This window comes from Tenrec ecaudatus, chromosome 4, assembly GCF_050624435.1.
Source record: "Tenrec ecaudatus isolate mTenEca1 chromosome 4, mTenEca1.hap1, whole genome shotgun sequence".
Taxonomy (NCBI): Eukaryota; Metazoa; Chordata; class Mammalia; order Afrosoricida; family Tenrecidae; genus Tenrec; species Tenrec ecaudatus.
In genome coordinates this window covers 158,633,484-158,654,135 of record NC_134533.1, presented here as the reverse complement: position 1 = coordinate 158,654,135, position 20,652 = coordinate 158,633,484, and the positions used below count along the sequence as shown (strand labels likewise).

The following is a 20,652-nucleotide window of genomic DNA, read 5'->3' as shown; positions in this document are numbered from 1 at the left end:
GTGCTATGAATTGCTGTGTGTCTTATACTGATCCATCCACTTGTTTTTCTAAACGTGTTATTTTTAGTACACTTAGATGACAATAACTTGGGGATGCGATCCTGATTTTAGCTGAATTCAGAGTTTTTTAGTAAGTTGTCAAATACAGTTAGCAATAGAAAAATCTCTCTTGGACTGAATTGAAATGAAGCCACAGGTGACATAAAAATACGACTGTACCTGTTGCTGTCAATATGCAGAAATGTATTTTATTAGCTAGTAAAGTGGTAAAATAGATGAGTGCAAAATACTTTTTCATTGTGGAAAAAATACCAACCTTACAGACAGAAGTCTGGGTTTTAAGTTCTCGCTGTGCGTGTTGGTCTCTGTTTCTCAGCAGGTCACTGAAGGAGGAATAATAAAACCTGCGTCATGGGGTTGTGTCCTGTGTCACAGGGAATGTACATGGAAGAGTCTGTGAAATTTAGATCTCTAGAAATATGTTTACACATATTCTCAGGACTGTTCTTACACGTCTTTAAGATAGGGCTACTGGGCAATCTACTGAAAGTAACTTGTTTTGAGGAGCTCGCTGATCACCCCAGACATTTCACGGGAGACGCAGATTCTGTCATCCTTGCATCGTGTCTCCTAAAGCTCGGCCCGGAGTACATGTGGGGGTGTTTCTCCGCTATGTAGTATCAAAATATATACTGTTTGTATTTTAAAAGGCACTTTCCCCTCTTTCTTTAGGTAAAGTAATGACATTTTATTACAGCCTTGAATTCTTAGTATATCAGTACTTAAAAATTACTTAATGGACATTTTATCATTTTAAGTAGAAGAATGAAACTTTATTGATCTTTTAAGAAAGAAATGTTCTAATAGTTAAGTAATTAAAATGAACTAACGTCAAGCACCACAACTCATCCAGTCTTTTTTATTTTTAAATTTTAGAATGAAATCTTGGAAATTGCTTTGGATCAAAAAGGACTTACCAATGAGAGAAAAATTGCTTTCATTGATAAAAATAGAGATCTCTACATTACTTCAGTTAAACGATTTGGGAAGGAAGAGCAAATTATCAAACTTGGTAAAAGAACATGTTTAATTCATTTCAGACCGCAGCTTCTGCTTGCTCAAAGGACGGCGAATGTTTTGTTCTTATGACATTTCTCATCTACTCGACTCCATTGTAGTAGCAAGTTTTTCGCTGCTATAGCTAAATTGGAATTGAAATAATATCAGTAAATTAAAAATATAAGAGCTCTAGCTAGTACATTCAAGTCTTTGCAAACTTCTTATAAAAATTTTGGTGCATGTTTTCATCATTATGTAATCAGAAACTTGTACCTACTAGAAATTAGATTGAACTTTTCTTTTTTACATTTTATTAGGGGCTCATACAACTCTTATCACAATCCATACATATATATACATCAATTGTATAAAGCACATCCATACATTTTTTGCCCTCATAATTTTCAAAGCATTTGATCTCCACTTAAGCCCTTTGCATCAGGTCCTCTTTTTTTTTCCCCTCCCTCCCCGCTCCTGCCTCCCTCATGAGCCTTTGATAATTTATAGATTGTTATTTTGTCATATCTTGCCCTATCTGGAGTCTCCCTTCCCCCCCTTCTCTGCCGTCTGTCTCCTAGGAGGAGGTCACATGTGGATCCTTGTAATCAGTTCCCCCTTTCCAACCCACTCACCCTCTACTCTCCCAGCTAGATTGAACTTTTTATGCCAGTGGATTAATTTTTTTTGCCGTATTTTACACCAGCCACTGTATCCATTCACATACACTTCTGTTATTCACTCCCCTCAGTGGAGTTATACAGTCATCAACACTATCAACTTCCCCTCCCCTCCTCCCCCTCCCTCTTCCTGTGCCCTCAGGGCTGGAATTCTGATGTTTGGGTTATAAGGGGATGAGAGGGCAGGCAGTTTGACCATCTTGCTGCCATCTGTGCCAGCTGATTTTTAAAGAAGCTTTTTGATGTTTTTAAATTGGGACTAATAATACGTTAACTTTCTTTTAAAACTAAGGAACAATGGTGCATACGTTGGCATGGAGTGATACATGCAATATCCTCTGTGGACTTCAAGACACCCGTCTTACCGTGTGGTACTACCCCAATACAGTGTATGTGGACAGAGACATTTTGCCCAAGACATTATATGAAAGGGATGCAAGGTAACATTTGCTGCATAGAATTGTATTTATTGTGGTAAACAAAATCCAGCAGAGTTGCTATAAAGTGCTAATATGGATGATCCTACATAGAGTGATATGTTTCTGCCACTAATTAAAGTACTTTTCAGTTTAATTGGATTCAACTAAATAAATTGTCTATTTAAAGCTAGTTAAATGAGATTTAAGTGATGGAATTAGTTGAAAATGTTGTATAATCGAAACTATTTGTCCTTTATAGGAATATAACTTCTAAGCTTAATGTTATTTTAGTGGTGACTCAGCGGTAATTTTTCAGTGTATTTTAGTGGTTTTAATATAGGCACTCTGAAGTTTTTTGAGTGATGTGTACAACCTTCTGACAATCAGCCCATATTTCCTCTGTCCCAGAGTGTCATTGCTACTAAGACTTTCAGGAGGGCAGATGTTGCTAGAATTGATTTTTCAAGTTGGTATTAAAAACGAGGGGGCAGAGGGCTATTGGAAAGTGTAGTGTTTATTTATTTTGTTAATTCTCTATATGCTTTAGAGAATCGAATGCATTTATATTCTTGAGTTCTCTTTTAAAAAAGGCAAAAAGGTCTTATACTTTTGACAATATACAAGACTTTTCAATTCTATGATTTAATTTAGCTTTTCAATTTGTTTTAAGTTCATATTTAATATTTAAGGTCACATCTTTGTAAAACCACATAGGCAATAACTTTTTTTTAAAGCAGTTGAACTAATGAACAGATGTTAATTTATTTGAAATTCATCATTTTTTATGATTGTACAACCCTTCTTGATGTGATTGAATCATTGAGTAGTATATGTATATTATATGCCAATAACCTGTTGAACAAACAAAAAAAGATTTAGTCTCATAAACTCCCAGGGACAGTTCTTTTCTACCCTACTGGGTTGCTATGAGTTGAAATCGACTTGATGAAAGTGTTTGGTTTTGTTTTTAAGGCAAGCATGTATTAAAATGGATACTTTTATATTAAAAAAATTAAGTTTGCTATTTTTTTATTATGAGAAAATCTTGGAATTTAGTTTAATTTTTATTGGCTTTACATTTTATGCATTTGAAAGCTAAGATACAAAGTGATTTTTGTAATTTAAAGTGGCTTACCTTTAAACTCTGTCACACACAAGAGGTAATTTCAAATGCTTTTAGGAATGGCTCTCAAGTGCGTAATGATTTTTGCCACTTTAAGCTGTTTTAATATTTTACTCCAAGTATGTATAGCAAGTTAGATTTAAATGTCTGTGGAAAGATATACATTTTTCCTGAAGTTACATAATTCTCATGCATTTGGGGGTTGGAGATGTCATATGTATGTTAGGGGTTCACTCCTCAAATTTAATATAGTTGATGTATAAATTTTTTTTCCTCAAAATATGCCTTTAAATAGCACTTCACTCTCTTTTGACAGTGAATTCAGTAAAAACCCTCATATTGTGAGTTTTGTTGGAAATCAAGTAACCATAAGAAGAGCTGACGGCTCCCTGGTTCACATCAGCATATCACCATATCCTGCCATACTCCATGAATATGTAAGCAGTTCAAAATGGGAAGATGCTGTAAGGCTTTGCCGCTTTGTCAAGGTATTTTACATTTCAAAATCCATGGTGGTACATCTACTGTGTATTAGTTTACAAGTGTGCAAGATGGGAAATGATAACAGTAAAAGGTCACCGTGAATTGAATTGACTAGTTGGCATTTAAGAAGCCTTGGTGGCCTAATGGGTTATGTGTTGGCTGTTAATCCTAAGGTCAGCAGTTCAAGTCCATCAGCTACTCTGAGGGAGAAAGGTGAGGCTTTCTGCTCTAGGAAAGATTTACAGCCTCGGAAATACAAAGGTGTAACTCTACTCTGCCCTAGTGAGTTGCAATGAGTTTGAATTGACTTGATGACAGTGAGTGAGTTGAGTGAGTGAGTGAGAGAGAGAGAGATGAAAGCTAGCAACAGCAAGTAATCTTGGATGACACAAATGGTTTGCACTCAACTACTACAGTAAAGTTTAGACTCACCCAACAGCACTGCAGGAGAAAAGACCTGGCGATCTGCTTCCATAAAGATACCAGCCAAGTAAACCCTATAGACCCGTTATACTCAACACACAGTGTTGCCATGAGTCAGAATTGACTCAGTGGCAACATTTTTGGCTTTATTTTCAATATATTATTTTTGTTGTTGTTTAGAAAACTCATAGTAGAACATACACCAATTCAACGATTTCTCTGCGTACAATTCAATGACAGTGATTACATCCTTCAAGTTGTGCAACTGTTCTCCCCCCTTTTCTAGTTGTTCCGTTTCCATGGATACAAGCGTACTGCCCTCTGAGTTTCCTGTAATCTAAATCTCTGTTGTCAATTTGGCACCATCTAGACAGATCTTAAAAAAGCACAGTGCTTAACGCAGACATTGTTTAGTAGTTAAGGTCAACTGTGTTTGGTTGTAAGAAGAACCTATCTCTGGTTTAAGGTTCCAAGTGTGAATATGAACTCCAGGCAATCGTTTCAGGGATACAACCAGCCTCTCTGACTTGAGAAAGTGTGAGGCCCATGGGAACTTGAATTTCTGGTCTGTGTTTCCCTTCTTTTGATCAGAATTCTTCTATAGAATTTTTTATCAAAATGCTCAGTAGCGGTAGCCAGGCACCATCCAGTTTTCTAGTCTCCTGGCAAAGAAGACAGTTAATGGAAGCAATTAGCCATACATTTCATATCCTCCTCCTGGTCTTGACTTTCCCTCCTCCATTACTCCAGCTGAACAGACACCAGTTATACATGCGCTGGTCTTTGCAAGCATTTATTAAGAGTACAGGGGTTAGCCTGAACTAGTTTTGTTTTTCCTAAAGGGCTGGGAAACAGAAGGTGATACCTTTTGAGAAATAAAGACATTTGTGATACAGACAAGATGATAAATATTCTTGTGTAATATAGTCTTTGAAGTAGCTTTCCTTAAAGAGTTCTGGGGCACAATAGTTACACACTTGCCTGTTAAGCAAAAGGTTGGCAGCTTGACCTACTAGTGACTCTGGGGACAAAGACCTGGTGATCGGTTCCCATACAAAGTCCTCTTAAATAGGAAGCCCTCTGGGGAAGGTCTGCATCGGTCAGGGCTGTTCCGAGGTAGAATGGATACGATGGTGTATAACACAACAGCAACCCCTTCTCCATACTGGCCTGGGTAAAAATCATCCCCGAGCGGTCTTTCTTTTCAGTTTAAATTTTTTTCTTTTTCTAATTTTACTTGTTTATTTTATTATTAATTGGGAGTTAATACATATGTCATTCTTTAGTTCCGTCACATCAGGCAGAGTTGTACAATTGCTACCACAGTCTGGAGCTTTCTTCTCCAGTCAGGGTCCTCAGAGATTCTGATTGATCAGATCTGGGGCCAGACCTGGGCATTTTAAATTTCTCAGATGATTCTTTTTTACAGATACAGTTAAGAGCCCCTGCTGTAGCTGAGCCTTTCCAAACTTAGATGAATCCAGCATTTTCCAAACATGTTTGGCCACAGATTTCTATTATTGAACATCAGCTAGCATCTCTTAGCATATAGCTTTGTAAAAGGACTTTTAATACTTTGTTTTACAATGGCTTATTTGTGGAACTCTGCCATTTGGTGTTGTCAGGTAACCTCACTAGTTCCCTGTAAATTATATTCTTTGATACTTCATCAACCGGCTAGAAGGTTTATAACCTTGAATTGTCTTAAAAGTCTATTTTAAGTTCAGAAATTTATCTTTGATAATTAAGTATAGAACATTTCAGAAAATGTTATTCAAAGTAAGCTGTTGATGTGTTAGCATAATTTTTTCAGTGTTATGCTTATGACTGTTCAGCCGTGCCTCCAGTCAGAGAACAGTCTGGGCTGACTGTGGGGGTGATTACACAGCTCTTCTGAATGCGAGGAAATGCTTAAACTACACTGTATTTAGCGTGCACCAGTAAGACCATTCTCAAAAAATTAAGCCTAACTTTATTGCTGTCATTGGTAGGTCGTGTTGAGTCCACGTTGACTCAGCCAAACACGATGGAGCAGACACACTTGCTGGGGTTTTCTCGGCTGTGAACTTTCGGGAGGCCGAGGTCAGGTCTTTCCTCTGGCAGCTGCTGAGAGTTCAAATCACCAACCTTTGAATTAGTAGCCAAACGTTTAATACAGGAGCTGAAAGCTCTTTACACTTTTACTGTGGGTGTTTAAATCATTGTTTATTTTTAGGCACTTTAGCATTACAGTTGAGATCATTGTCCTCATGTTTAATCTTAGGAACAAACCATGTGGGCGTGCCTGGCTGCCATGTCAGTTGCTAACAGAGATATGACGACGGCGGAAATAGCCTATGCAGCAATTGGTGAAGTAAGTAAACAGCGTTGACATACGTGTGGGGTGTGGGGGTGGCTGGGTGGCGTGTTCTTCCTATAATTTGTCACATCTCTTACTAGCCATTTCAAATATTTTTCCTTTTCTTTATTTAGATTGATAAGGTTCAATACATAAATTCAATAAAAAGTCTTCCATCTAAAGAATCAAAAATGGCCCACATACTAATGTTTAGTGGGAACATACAGGAGGCTGAAATAGTACTTCTTCAGGCTGGTCTTGTATATCAAGCAATCCAAATCAATATTAATCTCTACAACTGGGAAAGGTAATAAAAATGCTTTTTATTCTAAAATCTGATCTTAATGCATTCCTCCACCTGCCATGTAACAAATTACATTGTCACTGTACTTAGTAGTTTCTTCCCTCTTGGTTTGTCAGCAGCGTGTGTGTCACTGTAATGCTGCCACCGGTAATTCAAGCAGGGCCACTCCTGGCGGACAGGTTTCAGCAGAGCATCCTGACTAAGAACGGGCCAGGAAGAAGGAAGGGGCTGCCCACATCTGAGTGACATAATGAATGGCAGTGGGGAATTGCGTGAAGCAGTGCAGAGAGAGGTGGCCCTCGGGCTGGAAGGGATTCAACGTGCATCATGCTGGACAAAGCAGAGGGTCTGTGAAAAGCAGGTAGACCCTTCACAAGATTGATTGCCATGGTGGCTGCAACAATGGGCTCAAACCTAGCCACACAGGACTGGATGGGCTTTTGTTCTGTTGTCCAAAGAGTTGCTGTGGGCCAGAACCCACTTGACAGCACCTAACAGCAAGAACAATAGTTTACCACCACCACGGAAGAAGTTAGTGATATGTTTGTGAGTAGCTTGCCATTAAAGATATCTTAACTTCACTTGATCTTGTGACTGATTAGAATTCAGGAGTATAAAGATGAAAAGGGAATGTAGGCTATTTCTCAAATTTCTGGTTTGAGTAACTCAATAAGTGGTGGTACAATTAGCAGACGGTGGTAGGGAAGATTTCAGTTTTAGCTGTGTTGCATCTGAAATATTTGTGAGGAGCTAAGTGATAATCATGATTTGCTGGACCTCATGGGGAGGGGTTCCTCATGAACTGGAAGTGTAGATTCAGGAGCCAACAAGTGGAGGATAGCTAAAGCCTGAAGAGTGAATACACTTGCTTGGGGGTTCTGTGGAATAAGAAGATATCAAATGCATCATGTGATGGGTGCAAGGAGAGAAGTCCGCAGGAAGATTGGGATAAAGCAACCAGGCAGGCAAAGAGGAGCCCAGAGATCTTGGTGATGCTATGGGGGAAAGAAGGAAGGCTTTTTAGTGAAAAGTGGTCAGCAGTAACCTCTGCTGCATTCGGCTTCGGGATAGGTTGCTTTCCAAGACTGAGAGTAGCAGATACTCCCTCTCTGTGGTGCCTTCGGTTCCTCCCCACGTCTTCCCAGGAGCGCGTCTGTCAGTGAACCAGGTTATGGTGCTTATATATTCCTGCAGGGACTGTACATATGCCTGTCATGGTTTCTTTTTCTCTGAGCTTAAAAGCAGTCCCTTATTTATGTCTTTCAGTTACAAAAACCTTGAATATCCTATCTCTATATTTCCCTTGAAGAGAAGCAGTAATGGTAAATTATGTGAGTGACATACTAGGGTCTATTTAATGGATGCATTAATTATATATGCTGCTCATATAATTTTGCCACCCTGTTTGTGTCCTTTGTCTAGACTGATTCATTATTATTGGTCAGTTGTTTAAGGGATGATGAAAGATGTTTGCTAACTGTACAAAAATGAACAAGCTGTTGTCCTTTGTCCTTAGTTTATTCCTAATTCACAAGAGCAGAAATAATTGTCTTAGAAAGAGATAGAGCATGAGTAATGGTGCTGTGGATTAGATATGAGCCCATGAACCTGAGGTCAGTGGTTCACAACTCACCAGCCACTCTGTAGGAAAAGATAGGCTATCTATTCTCATATTGTTTTGCTGGATTGTTCTTTATCTCGTTCACTTTGCAGATATTTATGTCATCTTTCCCTTTGCACATTATAAGCTCCTTGAAGGGCAGAAGAATTTTATCTTATCTAGTCACAAAATATAAAAAAGAAGCTCACTGCCATTGAGTTGATTCTGACTCATAGCAACTCCAGGCTAGAACTGCTTCTGGGTTTCTAAGGTGCTAACTCTTTACAGCAGTGGTTCTCAACCTTCCTGATGCTGCCACCCTTTACTACAGTTCCTCATGTTGTGGTGACCCCCCCAATCAATAAAATTGTTTTCATTGCTACTTCATCACTGTAATTTTGCTACTGTTATGAATCATAATGTAAATATCTGATATGCAGGATGTATTTTCATTGTTAAAAAATTGAACGCAAACATAGTGATAAATCACAAAAACAATTATGTAATTATATAGTGTGAAATATTAATTTCTAATGACAAATAAATGAAATTTTGTCTTGAAGCATGGTGTAGCATGGGAAACAGTCTTCACGCTGGGTACCTGTAGGTGGGCATATCTGCATGGGGGTGGACCCGCCTGGAGATGGATAGAGGCGCGGTGTCTCTGTTCCTAAGACCATAGGAAATCTATGTTTTCTGATGGTCTTAGGCGACCCCTGTGAAAGAGTCCTTCGACCCCCACAGGTTGTGAACCGCTGCTTTACAGGAATAGAGAGCCTCATCATTCTCCTGCTGGGCAGTTGGTGGTTTTGAACTGCTGACCTTGCAGATAGCAGCCAGACGAGTAAATCACTACATCACCAGGGTTCCTTATCTCTGTATAGTAGATACTTTTTCATTTTTATCCAATGTTCTTACTCACTTGGCAGTGCTCCTCTTTAGAAATATTCATTGAATGTTTACTATGTGTCAGTCAGTAAACGCTGGTTGACCCGTAGTCTACCTATCCTTTAAGACCCAGTTGAAGTGATCTCTCCCAAGCAATATTTATAATCAACAGCATTTATATAGCAATTGAAGATAGCACACGTATTAATAGTTATGTTCTTTTAATGGATTCTTGTTATCCTTTAATACTCTTTTCAGATATTTGTGTTATCTTTTCCTTTCTAAACGAGTCCTGGTGGTCCAGCAGTCAAGTGCTTGTCTGTTAACGAAAGGTCCGGTGTTTTGAGCCCACCAGCCTCTGGTGGAAAGCGATGTGGCAGGCTGCTCCCAGGAAGGTTACAGCTTTGGAAAGCGCATGTGGCCGTCCTAATCTGGAGGGTTCCTATGGGCCAATCAACCGAACAGTAATGGATTCTTTTTTGCTGTCTTTCCCCCCTTTTCTATATTTTACGTCCCTCAAGGGTTAGAACGATTTTGTAATAGCTACAGGGTTGCTGTGAATAGGGATCAGCTCAACAGCAACAAGTTTGGGGTTTTTTTGGTTTGTTGTACATGATAGGGAGGGCAGCGGTGATTCCGTGGTAGAACTATCACCTTCTGCGGGAGTCCCAGGTTGTTATGCTGCTGAACATGTTTATTTTATTATTTTTTTCAACATGTTTAAACAGAACATCCAGAACAAAGGGACTAGAAGGAAAGGCCTGACAATCTTCTGAAAATTAGTCAGAAAGTCTGTGGTGTTTCCATTGAAACTCTATGGATCACAGCATCCTGGTTTTGTTCTGCATCGGGTTGCAATGGGTTGAGAGTAGACTTGAGGGCAGCTAACAAAATTACTGCTACTATGTTGGATGATCTGCTTCTCTTTGATTCAGTGGGTGATGTTGGCTGGTATGAGGATTTTGTTGATCTTATGTGGCCTGAGGGCCAGACGTTCTTCACTCCTGCTGTGTAGGGTTTCCAAGGCTGTCCATCTTTATGGGAGCACAGTCTCGTCCTTCTCTCGCAGAGCAGCTGGGGAGTTTGAGCCACCAAGCTAATGTTTAGCAGCCCACCGTTAGATACTGAGTTTTTATTTCTGAATGAATGATTCATGGGATTGATGAAAATATATATACAATTCAAACCATATAAGTGATGCCTTAGGCAGTATATAGTTACTGATGACGTCAAAAACTCTTACTGCTATAGAATTCATTCTGACTCACAGTGACCCTATAGGACAGGTTAGAACTGAGACTGTAATTCCTTTTTTTTTTGAGACTGTAATTCTATATGGGAGTAGAAAGTTTCATTTTTCTCCCTTGGAGCAGGTGGTGGTTTCAAACTTTTGACCTTATAGTTTACAGTTCAGTGTGTGACCTACTATTCCTAATTATGAGTAGATTAAATATTAGGTCCTCTAAGTAAAGCATGTAGGAAATGATTTCCCATTTTACATTAAAAGCTTGCTTGTGGTTGATTCATCTATCCTTGATATTAATATACTTATAACAAATATTTGTTAGCTATGAACTTATCTGCCTATAATTTTAATTGCTATACTTCTTATGCTATCCTAAGTATGACTTCATTTCTTTTAGGGAATTGAGAAATAATTCAAGCCTGTATCATTAGCCCTAAAAAAAACCCCCAAAACTATTATCATTGATTCTTACTTATAATGATCAAAGTTTTACAGAAATCGGATTCAGGTTTTCCCAACTCTGAATGTTTCAGGTGAACTTGAACCACTGACACTGGTGAGCTTAACTCACTGTGCCACTGGGCTTTGATATTGATCCTAGGTTTTTTAAAATCTCTAATCTCAAAATTGCCCCTTTGCGGCTCAACTTCTTCATCCCCTTTTCCTTTCGTCACTTGTGAAGTATGAGCCACCGTCTTTCTTACTTGCGTTCTTGGAACAGTTCCAGTTCTTATCCCCAGTCTAATTTTTCGTCTTGGTTAACCGTAGTGCTTATTTGATCTTTCTGTCCCGGGCTTCCTCCTCTTCCGCGTACACACTCCAGCTGGGACACGAGACTTCTGCTCTCTTTCAGCTTGCACCTCTACTCTGCTGTTCTCATGTTTGTCTCTCTCATCCCATTATTCAAGGATAGTTTTAATTGACTTTATTTAATTCTTTTTGTGATGGGTATTTTGATTTGTGTGTGTGTAAAATAAGAATATTATTTTAGAGTAAAGTTACCTCCCATATGCAGAAAGTTTTAAAGGATCTGATTCAAGTTTTTCCTGCCTTAAATTTTTTTTAATCTTAAAGAACTACCCAAAAAAGCAGTATGAGATAGTTAAGGTTTATTGTGCCAACCTGGCCGATAAACACATGTGGGATTAATTGAAGTGTGGAGGGATAAATGGCTCGGTGAGCCTCACCTCACCTTTCTAGTTCTCAGGTTTCTTGCTTTCTGATAGTCAGATCAGGCGCACCTGCCTTAGCCAGTTCCCTGCTTCAGCTGACAAGGCTCACTTCCTGCAAGACATCCCTGAGGAGAAGCCACATGGACCTACCCTGATGCATCCCTGGGTGCTGGAGCAGCCTTGTGGAGACCCCTGCCAGCGCTGAGTTACTTACATGCTGAATGATTCAGCTTTCCTCCTGCATTCAGCGTCATTGTGTGTGTTTTGTGAGATTAAGGAGGTCTTTGTAGATTGGTGTCGGACATATGGACTAATACTGGGGTTATGGACTTGGACAGCACTGGGTTGGGATGCTTTTTTAGTGTACACTTACCCTTTATATAAAACTCTCTCTTATACTTGAGACTTGTTTGGAGGTTCTGGCAGGGGAGCACAGCTACTCGTATACCCTTGACTGAAGGACGGTCTTCCTTCTATTGGGGAAGGTCGTCCTCTTCAACCGAGTGCGCAGCTTCGGGAGGGACGCACATGGAGTGGTGACAGAGGAAGGGGACACCTGCCTAGCCAGCCAGATCAGCCAAATCAACCCTGGCGATCAATGGGGTGACAGATGTCGCAGCCAGATCGCCCTCACATCCAACTCTTTCTTATACATATGAGTTTCTGTGAATTTGTTTCCATAGTTTACTCAGACTAACACACAGTTCAACACAAAATAAATACAATATGTTCATGGATTAGAGCATCTTGCCCTAAGATTAGAATGCATAAGGAGAAATAAATTCTAATGTCGGAATTAGTTTTGCTGCCTTTCTTGTGCTCACAAATGCTTTTTAAAATGGTTTTGGGGGGCTGAAAAAATATGGTTTAAAAATTATTGTGCATACTTTGCTTTGCATAGGTGTAAGTAATGAACTTTTAAAGGGAATGATATTCTATTATTTTTAAAAATTGGATAGACATGTGGTTTTAAATGTAATGATCTTTTATTCAAAAAAGATATCTCAGGGCTATGTATGCTATGTGCAAATGATCATTACGATGGTTATATTGTGAGTCAGCTTGGCTGGGTTGTGATTCTCAGTGGTTTGGCATTTATGTTGTAGTCATCCCCAGTGAAGACATCTGATTTAATCACTTTTGTGACGAAATATGCTATGAGCAGCCAACCAAAGGGAGTTTTGTTGGGGGTGTGTCCTGCTTCCAATATATATCAATGTTCTGGAAAAACTTGGCTTGCTTTGATCCTGCATCTGACTTCTTCGGTTCCTTGGACTGGAGCTTGCTCTGCCATATTTTCCTGCTAATCCTGTGAATTGTTAGCCACGTCTGCTTCCTAAACCCAACAACTTGTAGCCTGAACCAGCTACTGATCTTGGTTCATCAACTCCTGCAGCTATGTAAGTCAGGAGAAGCCTCCAGTCTGACATCGCACCCACAGACTTATAGCTTGCTTACCTCTATCAGTGCATGAAGCATTTCTTTCAGATAAACCTCTGTATATGAAATTTATAATATAAACTTCACTGATTTTTCTCCTCTAGGAACTAGGCCTAAGATGGTCATGATGTATACTTAAAAAAAATTAAATTAATGTGTGTGTGAATTAGGTGAGTTTTGTGTGTGTTTTACATTTGAGACCTTCAACAGTATTCAGCAGTTCAGATTACACACCAACCACCACCCCCCATATTCTATCCCACCTCTTCTCTCCGGATGGATGTCTCTTCTTCCTCGTTTGTACCGCCACCCTCCCTTCCACCCAATAAATACCAGTGAACCTTCGAGTCCTTTGCTTCATCTTCCTATCTTTCCCTCCCTCCCTTGAGAACCTCCCTTTGCTATGCAAGCCATTGTCTTAGTTTTGATCCTTATTATATAGTAGTAGTCTCTTATTTGTCCTGTGATCCACTAAATTCACTCAACAAAATGTTTTTCAAGTGCATCCAGGTCATGAGGTGTTTCTTGGTTTCATCATTGTTTTTAATGCTTCCAAGTATTCCATTGAATGTATAGACCAAAGTTTATTGATCTCTTCTTCTACCAATAGGCATGTGGGCCATGCCCAGCTCCCTGCTGTTGTGGGCAGTGCTGTGATGAATGCGAGTGCATATGCCTGCTTGTGCTGTGGATCTTGCTTCTTTAGGGTTCAAGTCCAGCAGAATACTGCTGGAGCGCATGGAATTTCTATTTCCAGTTGTCTTAGGTAGCGCCATAGCACTTTCCATGATGGCGGTGTAATGACATATGTTCTTTATATATGTCGATTTCAGTCTGCGTCTATTTACTGAGCACCTACTATGTGTAGGCGCTCTGAAAAGTGGTGGTACTGCTATGACGGTCAACACACTAGCTATGGTCTCTGCCTCTGTGATACAATTATTCAAACACTGAAATTGGTGCTATCAAAGCAATCGATATGCTTTTATCGGAGTTTATAACAATTAGATTGGCAGGGTATTGAACACACAATTAACTGTACCTAAAGAATGAAGTCTTTGTCCTTGGTTCCTGTTTAAAGACAGCCTTTACATTCTAAGAATGTATCGAGTGCTTGGATTGGATTTGCTATGCGTGGGGGCTCCAGATCCGACCTAAGAGTTTGTGCTAATGAGACGCCCGATGTTAGGTGGGGACTGACCATGCCGGAAAGCTACACTGCGTTCTGTGGCTAGAGGCTGAGCGCACCCAGAGGGACAGTGATTTAGTCAGTCTTACCTATGTGATGAAACCCCAGTGAAAGCTCTGGACGCTGAAGCTCGGGTGAGCCTCCTAGGTTCATGTTACTGTTGCATGGAAAGGCCTTGTGCTTGGGGAACATGATGGTCCATGTTAGGGGACCTCCCTGACTTCACCTTATGAAGCCCTTTGTATTCTACACAGTAAAACTAATCATAAACACAATGCTTTTCTGAGTGTTACCAGTCATTCTCATAATTGATCAAGCCCAGTAGATAGTGGGAACCTGGAAAGCAAAGGTGTTCTGGTGCCCCTAAGCTTACAATGGATGTCCCGAGACAGTAGTGGGAACCCCCACATTTGTATCCAACAGATATGAAGGTATTCTGGGAACCTTGAACTTTGACTAGTATCCAGAAGAGTTAGTTCTGATTTACGAACCCAGAACTTGTAACAACCAACTCAGAGTGTGTCCTGGGGAGCCCTGAACTTGCATCTCTTGTATTTGATGTCTTGGGCTAATTTAGCAGTCTGAAGGGCTATGTGTCCTTTAACGTGTTGGGTCTGACAGAGTTTTGGGTGATTTAGGTTAGAAGAACACGTATAGCAGAAAGATGTGGCCAAACTGTTCCCGTAAAGATTTGTAACCTTGGAAATCTTATGTAACAGATCAATTGTATCTTATAGGCATCAGAGAAGACATTTAGATTTGCTGTTGGGAGAGACATACACTTTAGAAGGTCAGGAAGCATCTTTCTGAGAAAATGACATTGAAGCTGAGATCTGAAGCTTAAGCGGAAGTTACCCAGGTGGGACCTTGGCAGTTCAGAGCATATACTTGGAAGAGGGAATTATAATAAGAACGGAGTCTGAGAAACTGAAAGGTCGGTGAACCGAGAGAGCAAGAGAGAGTGACTAGACATGAACTTGGCCCTCGTTGGGGTATGAGAGCATTTTTAGAGCAAGAAGAAACATCTAAAGGAATTGGAATGCAAGAAACAAGATCTGAGTTGTATTTCTAAAACAGCACCCTAGCTGCATTGTGGTACAGGTTCCATAGGCTCGGAAGGGAGGCAAGGAGGCTGATTAAAAGTTGCCGTGAATCTGAGCATGTGGTAGGAGAAATGAGAAATGGAGGGTTTCAGAGATAAGTAGAGGGTGAGATGTACAGGCTTCGTGATGGAGATGATGTGGCACAGTGAGTGTGGTTTCTTTGTGTTGTTTTTTTTTAATCATTTGTAATGTAACCCTCTGAAATTTTCTTGCACCTTCTTGCCTTAAATGAACCTTTTTTCCTCCTCAAAGCATTTCGTCTCTCCCATGGAGTCAGTTTATTAGATTGGTTTTACAATTTCTATATTTAAATCATCTAGATCAGGGGTTCTCAAACTTTTAAAACAGGGGGCCAGTTCACTGTCCCTGAGACCCATTGGAAGGCCAGACTATAGTTTAAAAAAAAACTATGAACAAATTCCTATGCACACTGCACATATCTTATTTTGAAGGGGAGAAACACCCGGCAGGTGGGATAAATGTCCTCAGCAGGCTGCATGTGCCCCGTGGGCCATAGTTTGAGGACCCCTGATCTAGATGGTAACCGATTTTATCATATTACTCCATTTGAGAAGTACAATATTGTTGTCTTACCTTTCTATCAATCATATTTGAGTTTGAAAATTGCATGCAGCCTAATATAAGAGCAATGGTTAGTGTCACCCATTGTGATAACCCGTAGTACCAATCCTCCCCTCCATAAATCTTCTATACTACATCTTATAGAAACTTTAGTGATTAATTTTTTTTTAGGTACTACCAACTCATATTGACTCTACTGGACAGGTAGAACTGCTTCTTTGAGTTTCTGAGACTGTAACTTTTTTTTTTCAAAGCTATGTATTTAAATTTTAAAAAACCATTTTATTGGGGGCTGAGACTGTAACTCTTAAGGGGAGTAGGAAGCCCTGTTTTTCTCCCAATCCTGAGCAATATTTATTATCAAGTTTAAAGTTAAATGATATATATAGTTATAAATTACTTAAATGTAGTACTTCTTAGATTATATGCATACGAACCAAAGTTGTAAAACTTTTCTGCACTGAATTACATTATTAACTACCACATAATTAGTAACTCAGTGGAAGCTTTAAAATTTTTTTCTTCTTTTCCTGAAGCTTCAAAATACAAATTAGCATAGAGTTTTAGCCTTTACTCTCCTAAATGTGGTAGGAAAACATTTTTATACCTAGTACAGCAATTCTCCCTTTCATAGGGGTCGCCTGGTTTATAACCGTAGAAAAATTACAGTTATGAAGTAGAAACGGAAATAATTTTATGGTTGGGGAGCCCAGACAACATGAGGAACTATATGAAAGGGTCATGGCATTAGGAAGATTGAGAACCACTGACCTAGCATATACTTTTAGAGAACATTGAAATAACATATCATTTGACTATTTGCCTTGGAGATATTTTGATACATGTAAACTGGATTTATGAATTTTTGTTATCACTTATATTTGTATGAAAAAATAAATTTCTACTGAAACACTACACCAAAATTTTATAGACATGTTGATGTCACTCCCCCAACAATGTCACCTAGTCTGCTCTGCACCCCGTCCTCTAGTAATGCACTGGTTAGAGGCAGCTATCAGAAGCGCCAGGTACACGGACTGATTCTTTTTTTTTTTTTTTGGTGGCCCGTACGGGGACAGACTGATTCTTTAATCTGTCAAATAGATTCCTACCAAGGGTATACCCCCATGTGTCAGTAGAACTGTGCGCCCTGGGTTTTCAAGGGCTGGTTTTTTTTAAAGTAGATCGCAAGGTCTTTCTTCTGAGGCACCTCTGGGTACAGGCGAGCCTCTGACCTTTTCGTTGGTACTTAAAACATGGATGAACTTGGACATTAATCTCTTGCACTACCCAGGTACTCCTTTATGTGTGTATATATTGATGAAAATGATTTTCAATCTTATATAGAGTGATTTTGTTTTGTTCAACTTATTCAAAAGATTGTATTTTGAAATGCTAACAAATTTTAATATAACTTCCTCCTGTTTAATATCAGAGAATGTGGATTTATTCCAGACCCAGAATCTAATGTCACATTTGTTTGGTTGCCAAATAACCATTTAAAAACTAGAGACATATTGTTCCCAAAACCCTTATATAATTTGGAATAAGATCCCTCCTAAATGTGGTAAGAAAACGTTTTTATACCTAGTGATGCTTTTAGAGAACATTTAAAATAGCACATATTGTTTGAACATTTACCTTTGTCCATTGCGCTTCAATTGTATAATTAATGCATATTTTATGATCATAATAGATTATACTTAGGGATCCGTTAGAATCGTTTTGAAAGCCCCCACCTATAAGGGATACTGTTACACCCGCTTAGAACACGATTGCCAGCCTTGTGCACTCAAGAACTTCTTCCCTCACACGTACAATCCTGAAGAAACTATGGAAATGGGACGTCTCGAGTGTCAAAAACGGAGCCCTGGTGGCCCAATGGCTACGTGCTCAGCTGCTAACAGAAAGGTTAGCAGTGTGAACCGACCAGTGACTCTGGGAGAAATAACCAGGCAATCTCTTCCTGTAAAGATTCCCACCGAGGGTAGATAACTTCATGCAGTGGCTTGGGTTGGGTTTGGTTACATTCTTTTCTGCATGTGAAATCTTAGATCCTCTGAAAAACGTACAGTCACAGACAAGACGGAATGTCATGAGACTGTGTAGCAATATACTGGAGGGATCGCAAAATACGGATCTTTGGATTTTGCAATATGGCAGATGCTGATGTATTTTCATTAAGAAAGCATTTGGCCTCATATTGGTCATGTTGCTGTGTGCTCTCAAATGAATTCCAGCTCCTAGTGAATGGAGTAGAACTGCCCCACTGGGTTTGCAAAGCTGTCATCTTTATGGAAACAGATTGGCTCATCAGCCCTCCATGGAGCAGCTGGTTTAAACCCCCAGCTTTTTTAAAAAAACATTTAATTAGGGGCTCATACAACTCTTATCACAATCCATACATATACATACATCAATTGTATAAAGCACATCTGCACATTCCCTGCCCCAATCATTCTCAAAGCATTTGCTCTCCACTTAAGCCCTTTGCATCAGGTCCTCTTTTTTTTTCCCTCCCTCCCCGCTCTCCCCTCCCTCATGTGTCCATGGTAAAACCCCCAGCTTTTCAGATGAAGCGCAACACTTCATCATTGCGCACCCCACAAATAAATAAAACAAAACAAAACTCGCTGCCATCGAGTCAATGTTGACTCATAGCAACTCCCTGTGGGCTTCCAGACCGTAACACTGGATGGGAGTAGAAAGACCAGCCTTTCTCCCAGAGCTGCTGGTGGTTCTGAACTGCCGACCATGCGGACTGCAGCGCCTGTAGCCACTCCCCCACCAGGGCTCCTTATTTTGGCTTTCCCCTTTCTATTAGTACATGACTTAAACTCATCCTTCTTTCATTTACAAGGTACATGTATATTTGAGGTGCTTATGTTGTACTATCTCTCTCATTAGTCTACTATCTGCTTACAAACTTCCATAACGATTTCCAATCTCAGAAACCTTGGATAAGGTTATTATAAGTCACAATGACTCGATGGCAGTGGGTGCCCTCTAGTTATCCAGCAATTTACCATTCCTTCCTCTCCCCTTCAACCTTAGGACCCTGCAAAGAATGTTTCTTTTTGAGAGTACACTTTCTTCTGACTTTTTATAGTAATAACCTCATGCAATATTTGTCTTTTTGTTACTAATTTCTCTCTGCACAGTGCCCTCCCGGATCATCCATTGCTGTGAGGTGTTTCACAGACTCATTGTTATTCTCTAATGTTTCATACTACTCCCTTGTGTATATCTACCACAGGTTATTTATCCAGTTTTCTGTTCATGGGTATTTAGATGGTTTCTTTATATATATATACTATTGTGAATAATGCTGCAGTGAACCTGTGTTTGCATAGATCTATTTGTTTACATCACAATTCTGGTTTCGCTAGGATTTGTATGTACATGGTAGTGGGATTGCTAGATTATATGATATTTCTATTTCCAACTTTTTATGGACGCGCCATACAATTTTTCATAGTTGCATCATTTTACAGCCCTACCAACACTGTATGAAGATTCCAATCTCTCCACGTGCTCACCAGCACTTGCTGTTTACTGGGTTTGTGTGTGTGTTTTTAACAATTGTCTCTTAATTCTGGGGGGAGATGGTATCTCATTGTTGTTTTGGGAGCGTCTTGTTGAGGGTTGTCTTCTTTTCAGTGGCCCTCTCTTCCCCAGGGACTGGTCCCTCTGGATAGCATCTCCAGCGTACATGAAATCAAGACTCACCTCCCTTGCTTCTAAGGAACCTTCTTGCTGTACTTCTTCCAGGACACATGTGTTTGTTCTTCTGGCAGTCCATGATAATGTCAGTGTTCTTTCGCAATACCATAATTCACATGCACCAGGTCCTCTCCAGTCGTCCTTATTCTCCTTGTCCAGTTTTCTCATTCATACAAGGTGATTGACAACAGCGTGGCTTAAGTCAGGAATACTCGAATCATAAAATGGCATGTTATTTTTATTTCCTGCAGCAGATTTGCCCAATGCAATAAGTCATTTGCTTTCTTGTCTGTTGCTTCCATGGCATTGATTGTGAATGGGAGTATCATCAAATCTCTGGTGCCTCCTAGTCTTTCCTCCATTTATCACATTGTGGCTTATTTGTTCAGTTGTCAGGATTTTAAATTTCCTTCGTGTTGAGATGTAATCCAGTTTGAGGGGTGTCGTCTGCGATTCACCAGTGAGTGCTTCAAATCCTCTTCACTTGAAGCAAGCAAGGCGGGATCATCTGCATATCACAGGTTGTTAACGAGTCTCCTAATCTGACGTCAGTTTCCTCGTATAGTCTGGCTTCTTGCATTATTTGCTCAGGATGCAAATTGAATAGTATGATGAAGGGATACAATCCTGACACACACCTTTCTTGGTTTTAAACTACTCAACAGCTCCCTTTTCCTTTCAGGTGATTGGCATTAGGTCATGTACAGGTCCTAAAAGAACACAGCGAAGTGTCCTGCGGTTCCCATCCTTTTCAGCGGATCCACAGTTTATTATGATGGATGCTTAGTCTGTGAACTAGCTAAACATCTCTCTAGAATTCTCCGACTTCAGCAAAAGCCTATCTGATAGCAGTCATGATATCCTTCATTCCCCATCCTTTTCT

The 20,652-nt window shown here is 39.8% G+C and overlaps 1 protein-coding gene across 3 annotated transcripts in view; it reads left to right on the top strand.

The window, feature by feature from the left end:
- The window catches only part of IFT80 (intraflagellar transport 80), a 166,862-nt gene that overhangs the window by 123,675 nt on the left and 22,535 nt on the right, over nt 1-20,652 (top strand). For all 3 annotated transcript variants that reach the window (XM_075546978.1, XM_075546977.1, XM_075546980.1), the window contains exons 14-18: nt 937-1,072; nt 2,029-2,176; nt 3,595-3,766; nt 6,448-6,537; nt 6,657-6,829. In XM_075546978.1, the coding sequence (XP_075403093.1) occupies nt 937-1,072; nt 2,029-2,176; nt 3,595-3,766; nt 6,448-6,537; nt 6,657-6,829 (719 nt within the window). The remainder of the gene's footprint in view (nt 1-936; nt 1,073-2,028; nt 2,177-3,594; nt 3,767-6,447; nt 6,538-6,656; nt 6,830-20,652) is intronic.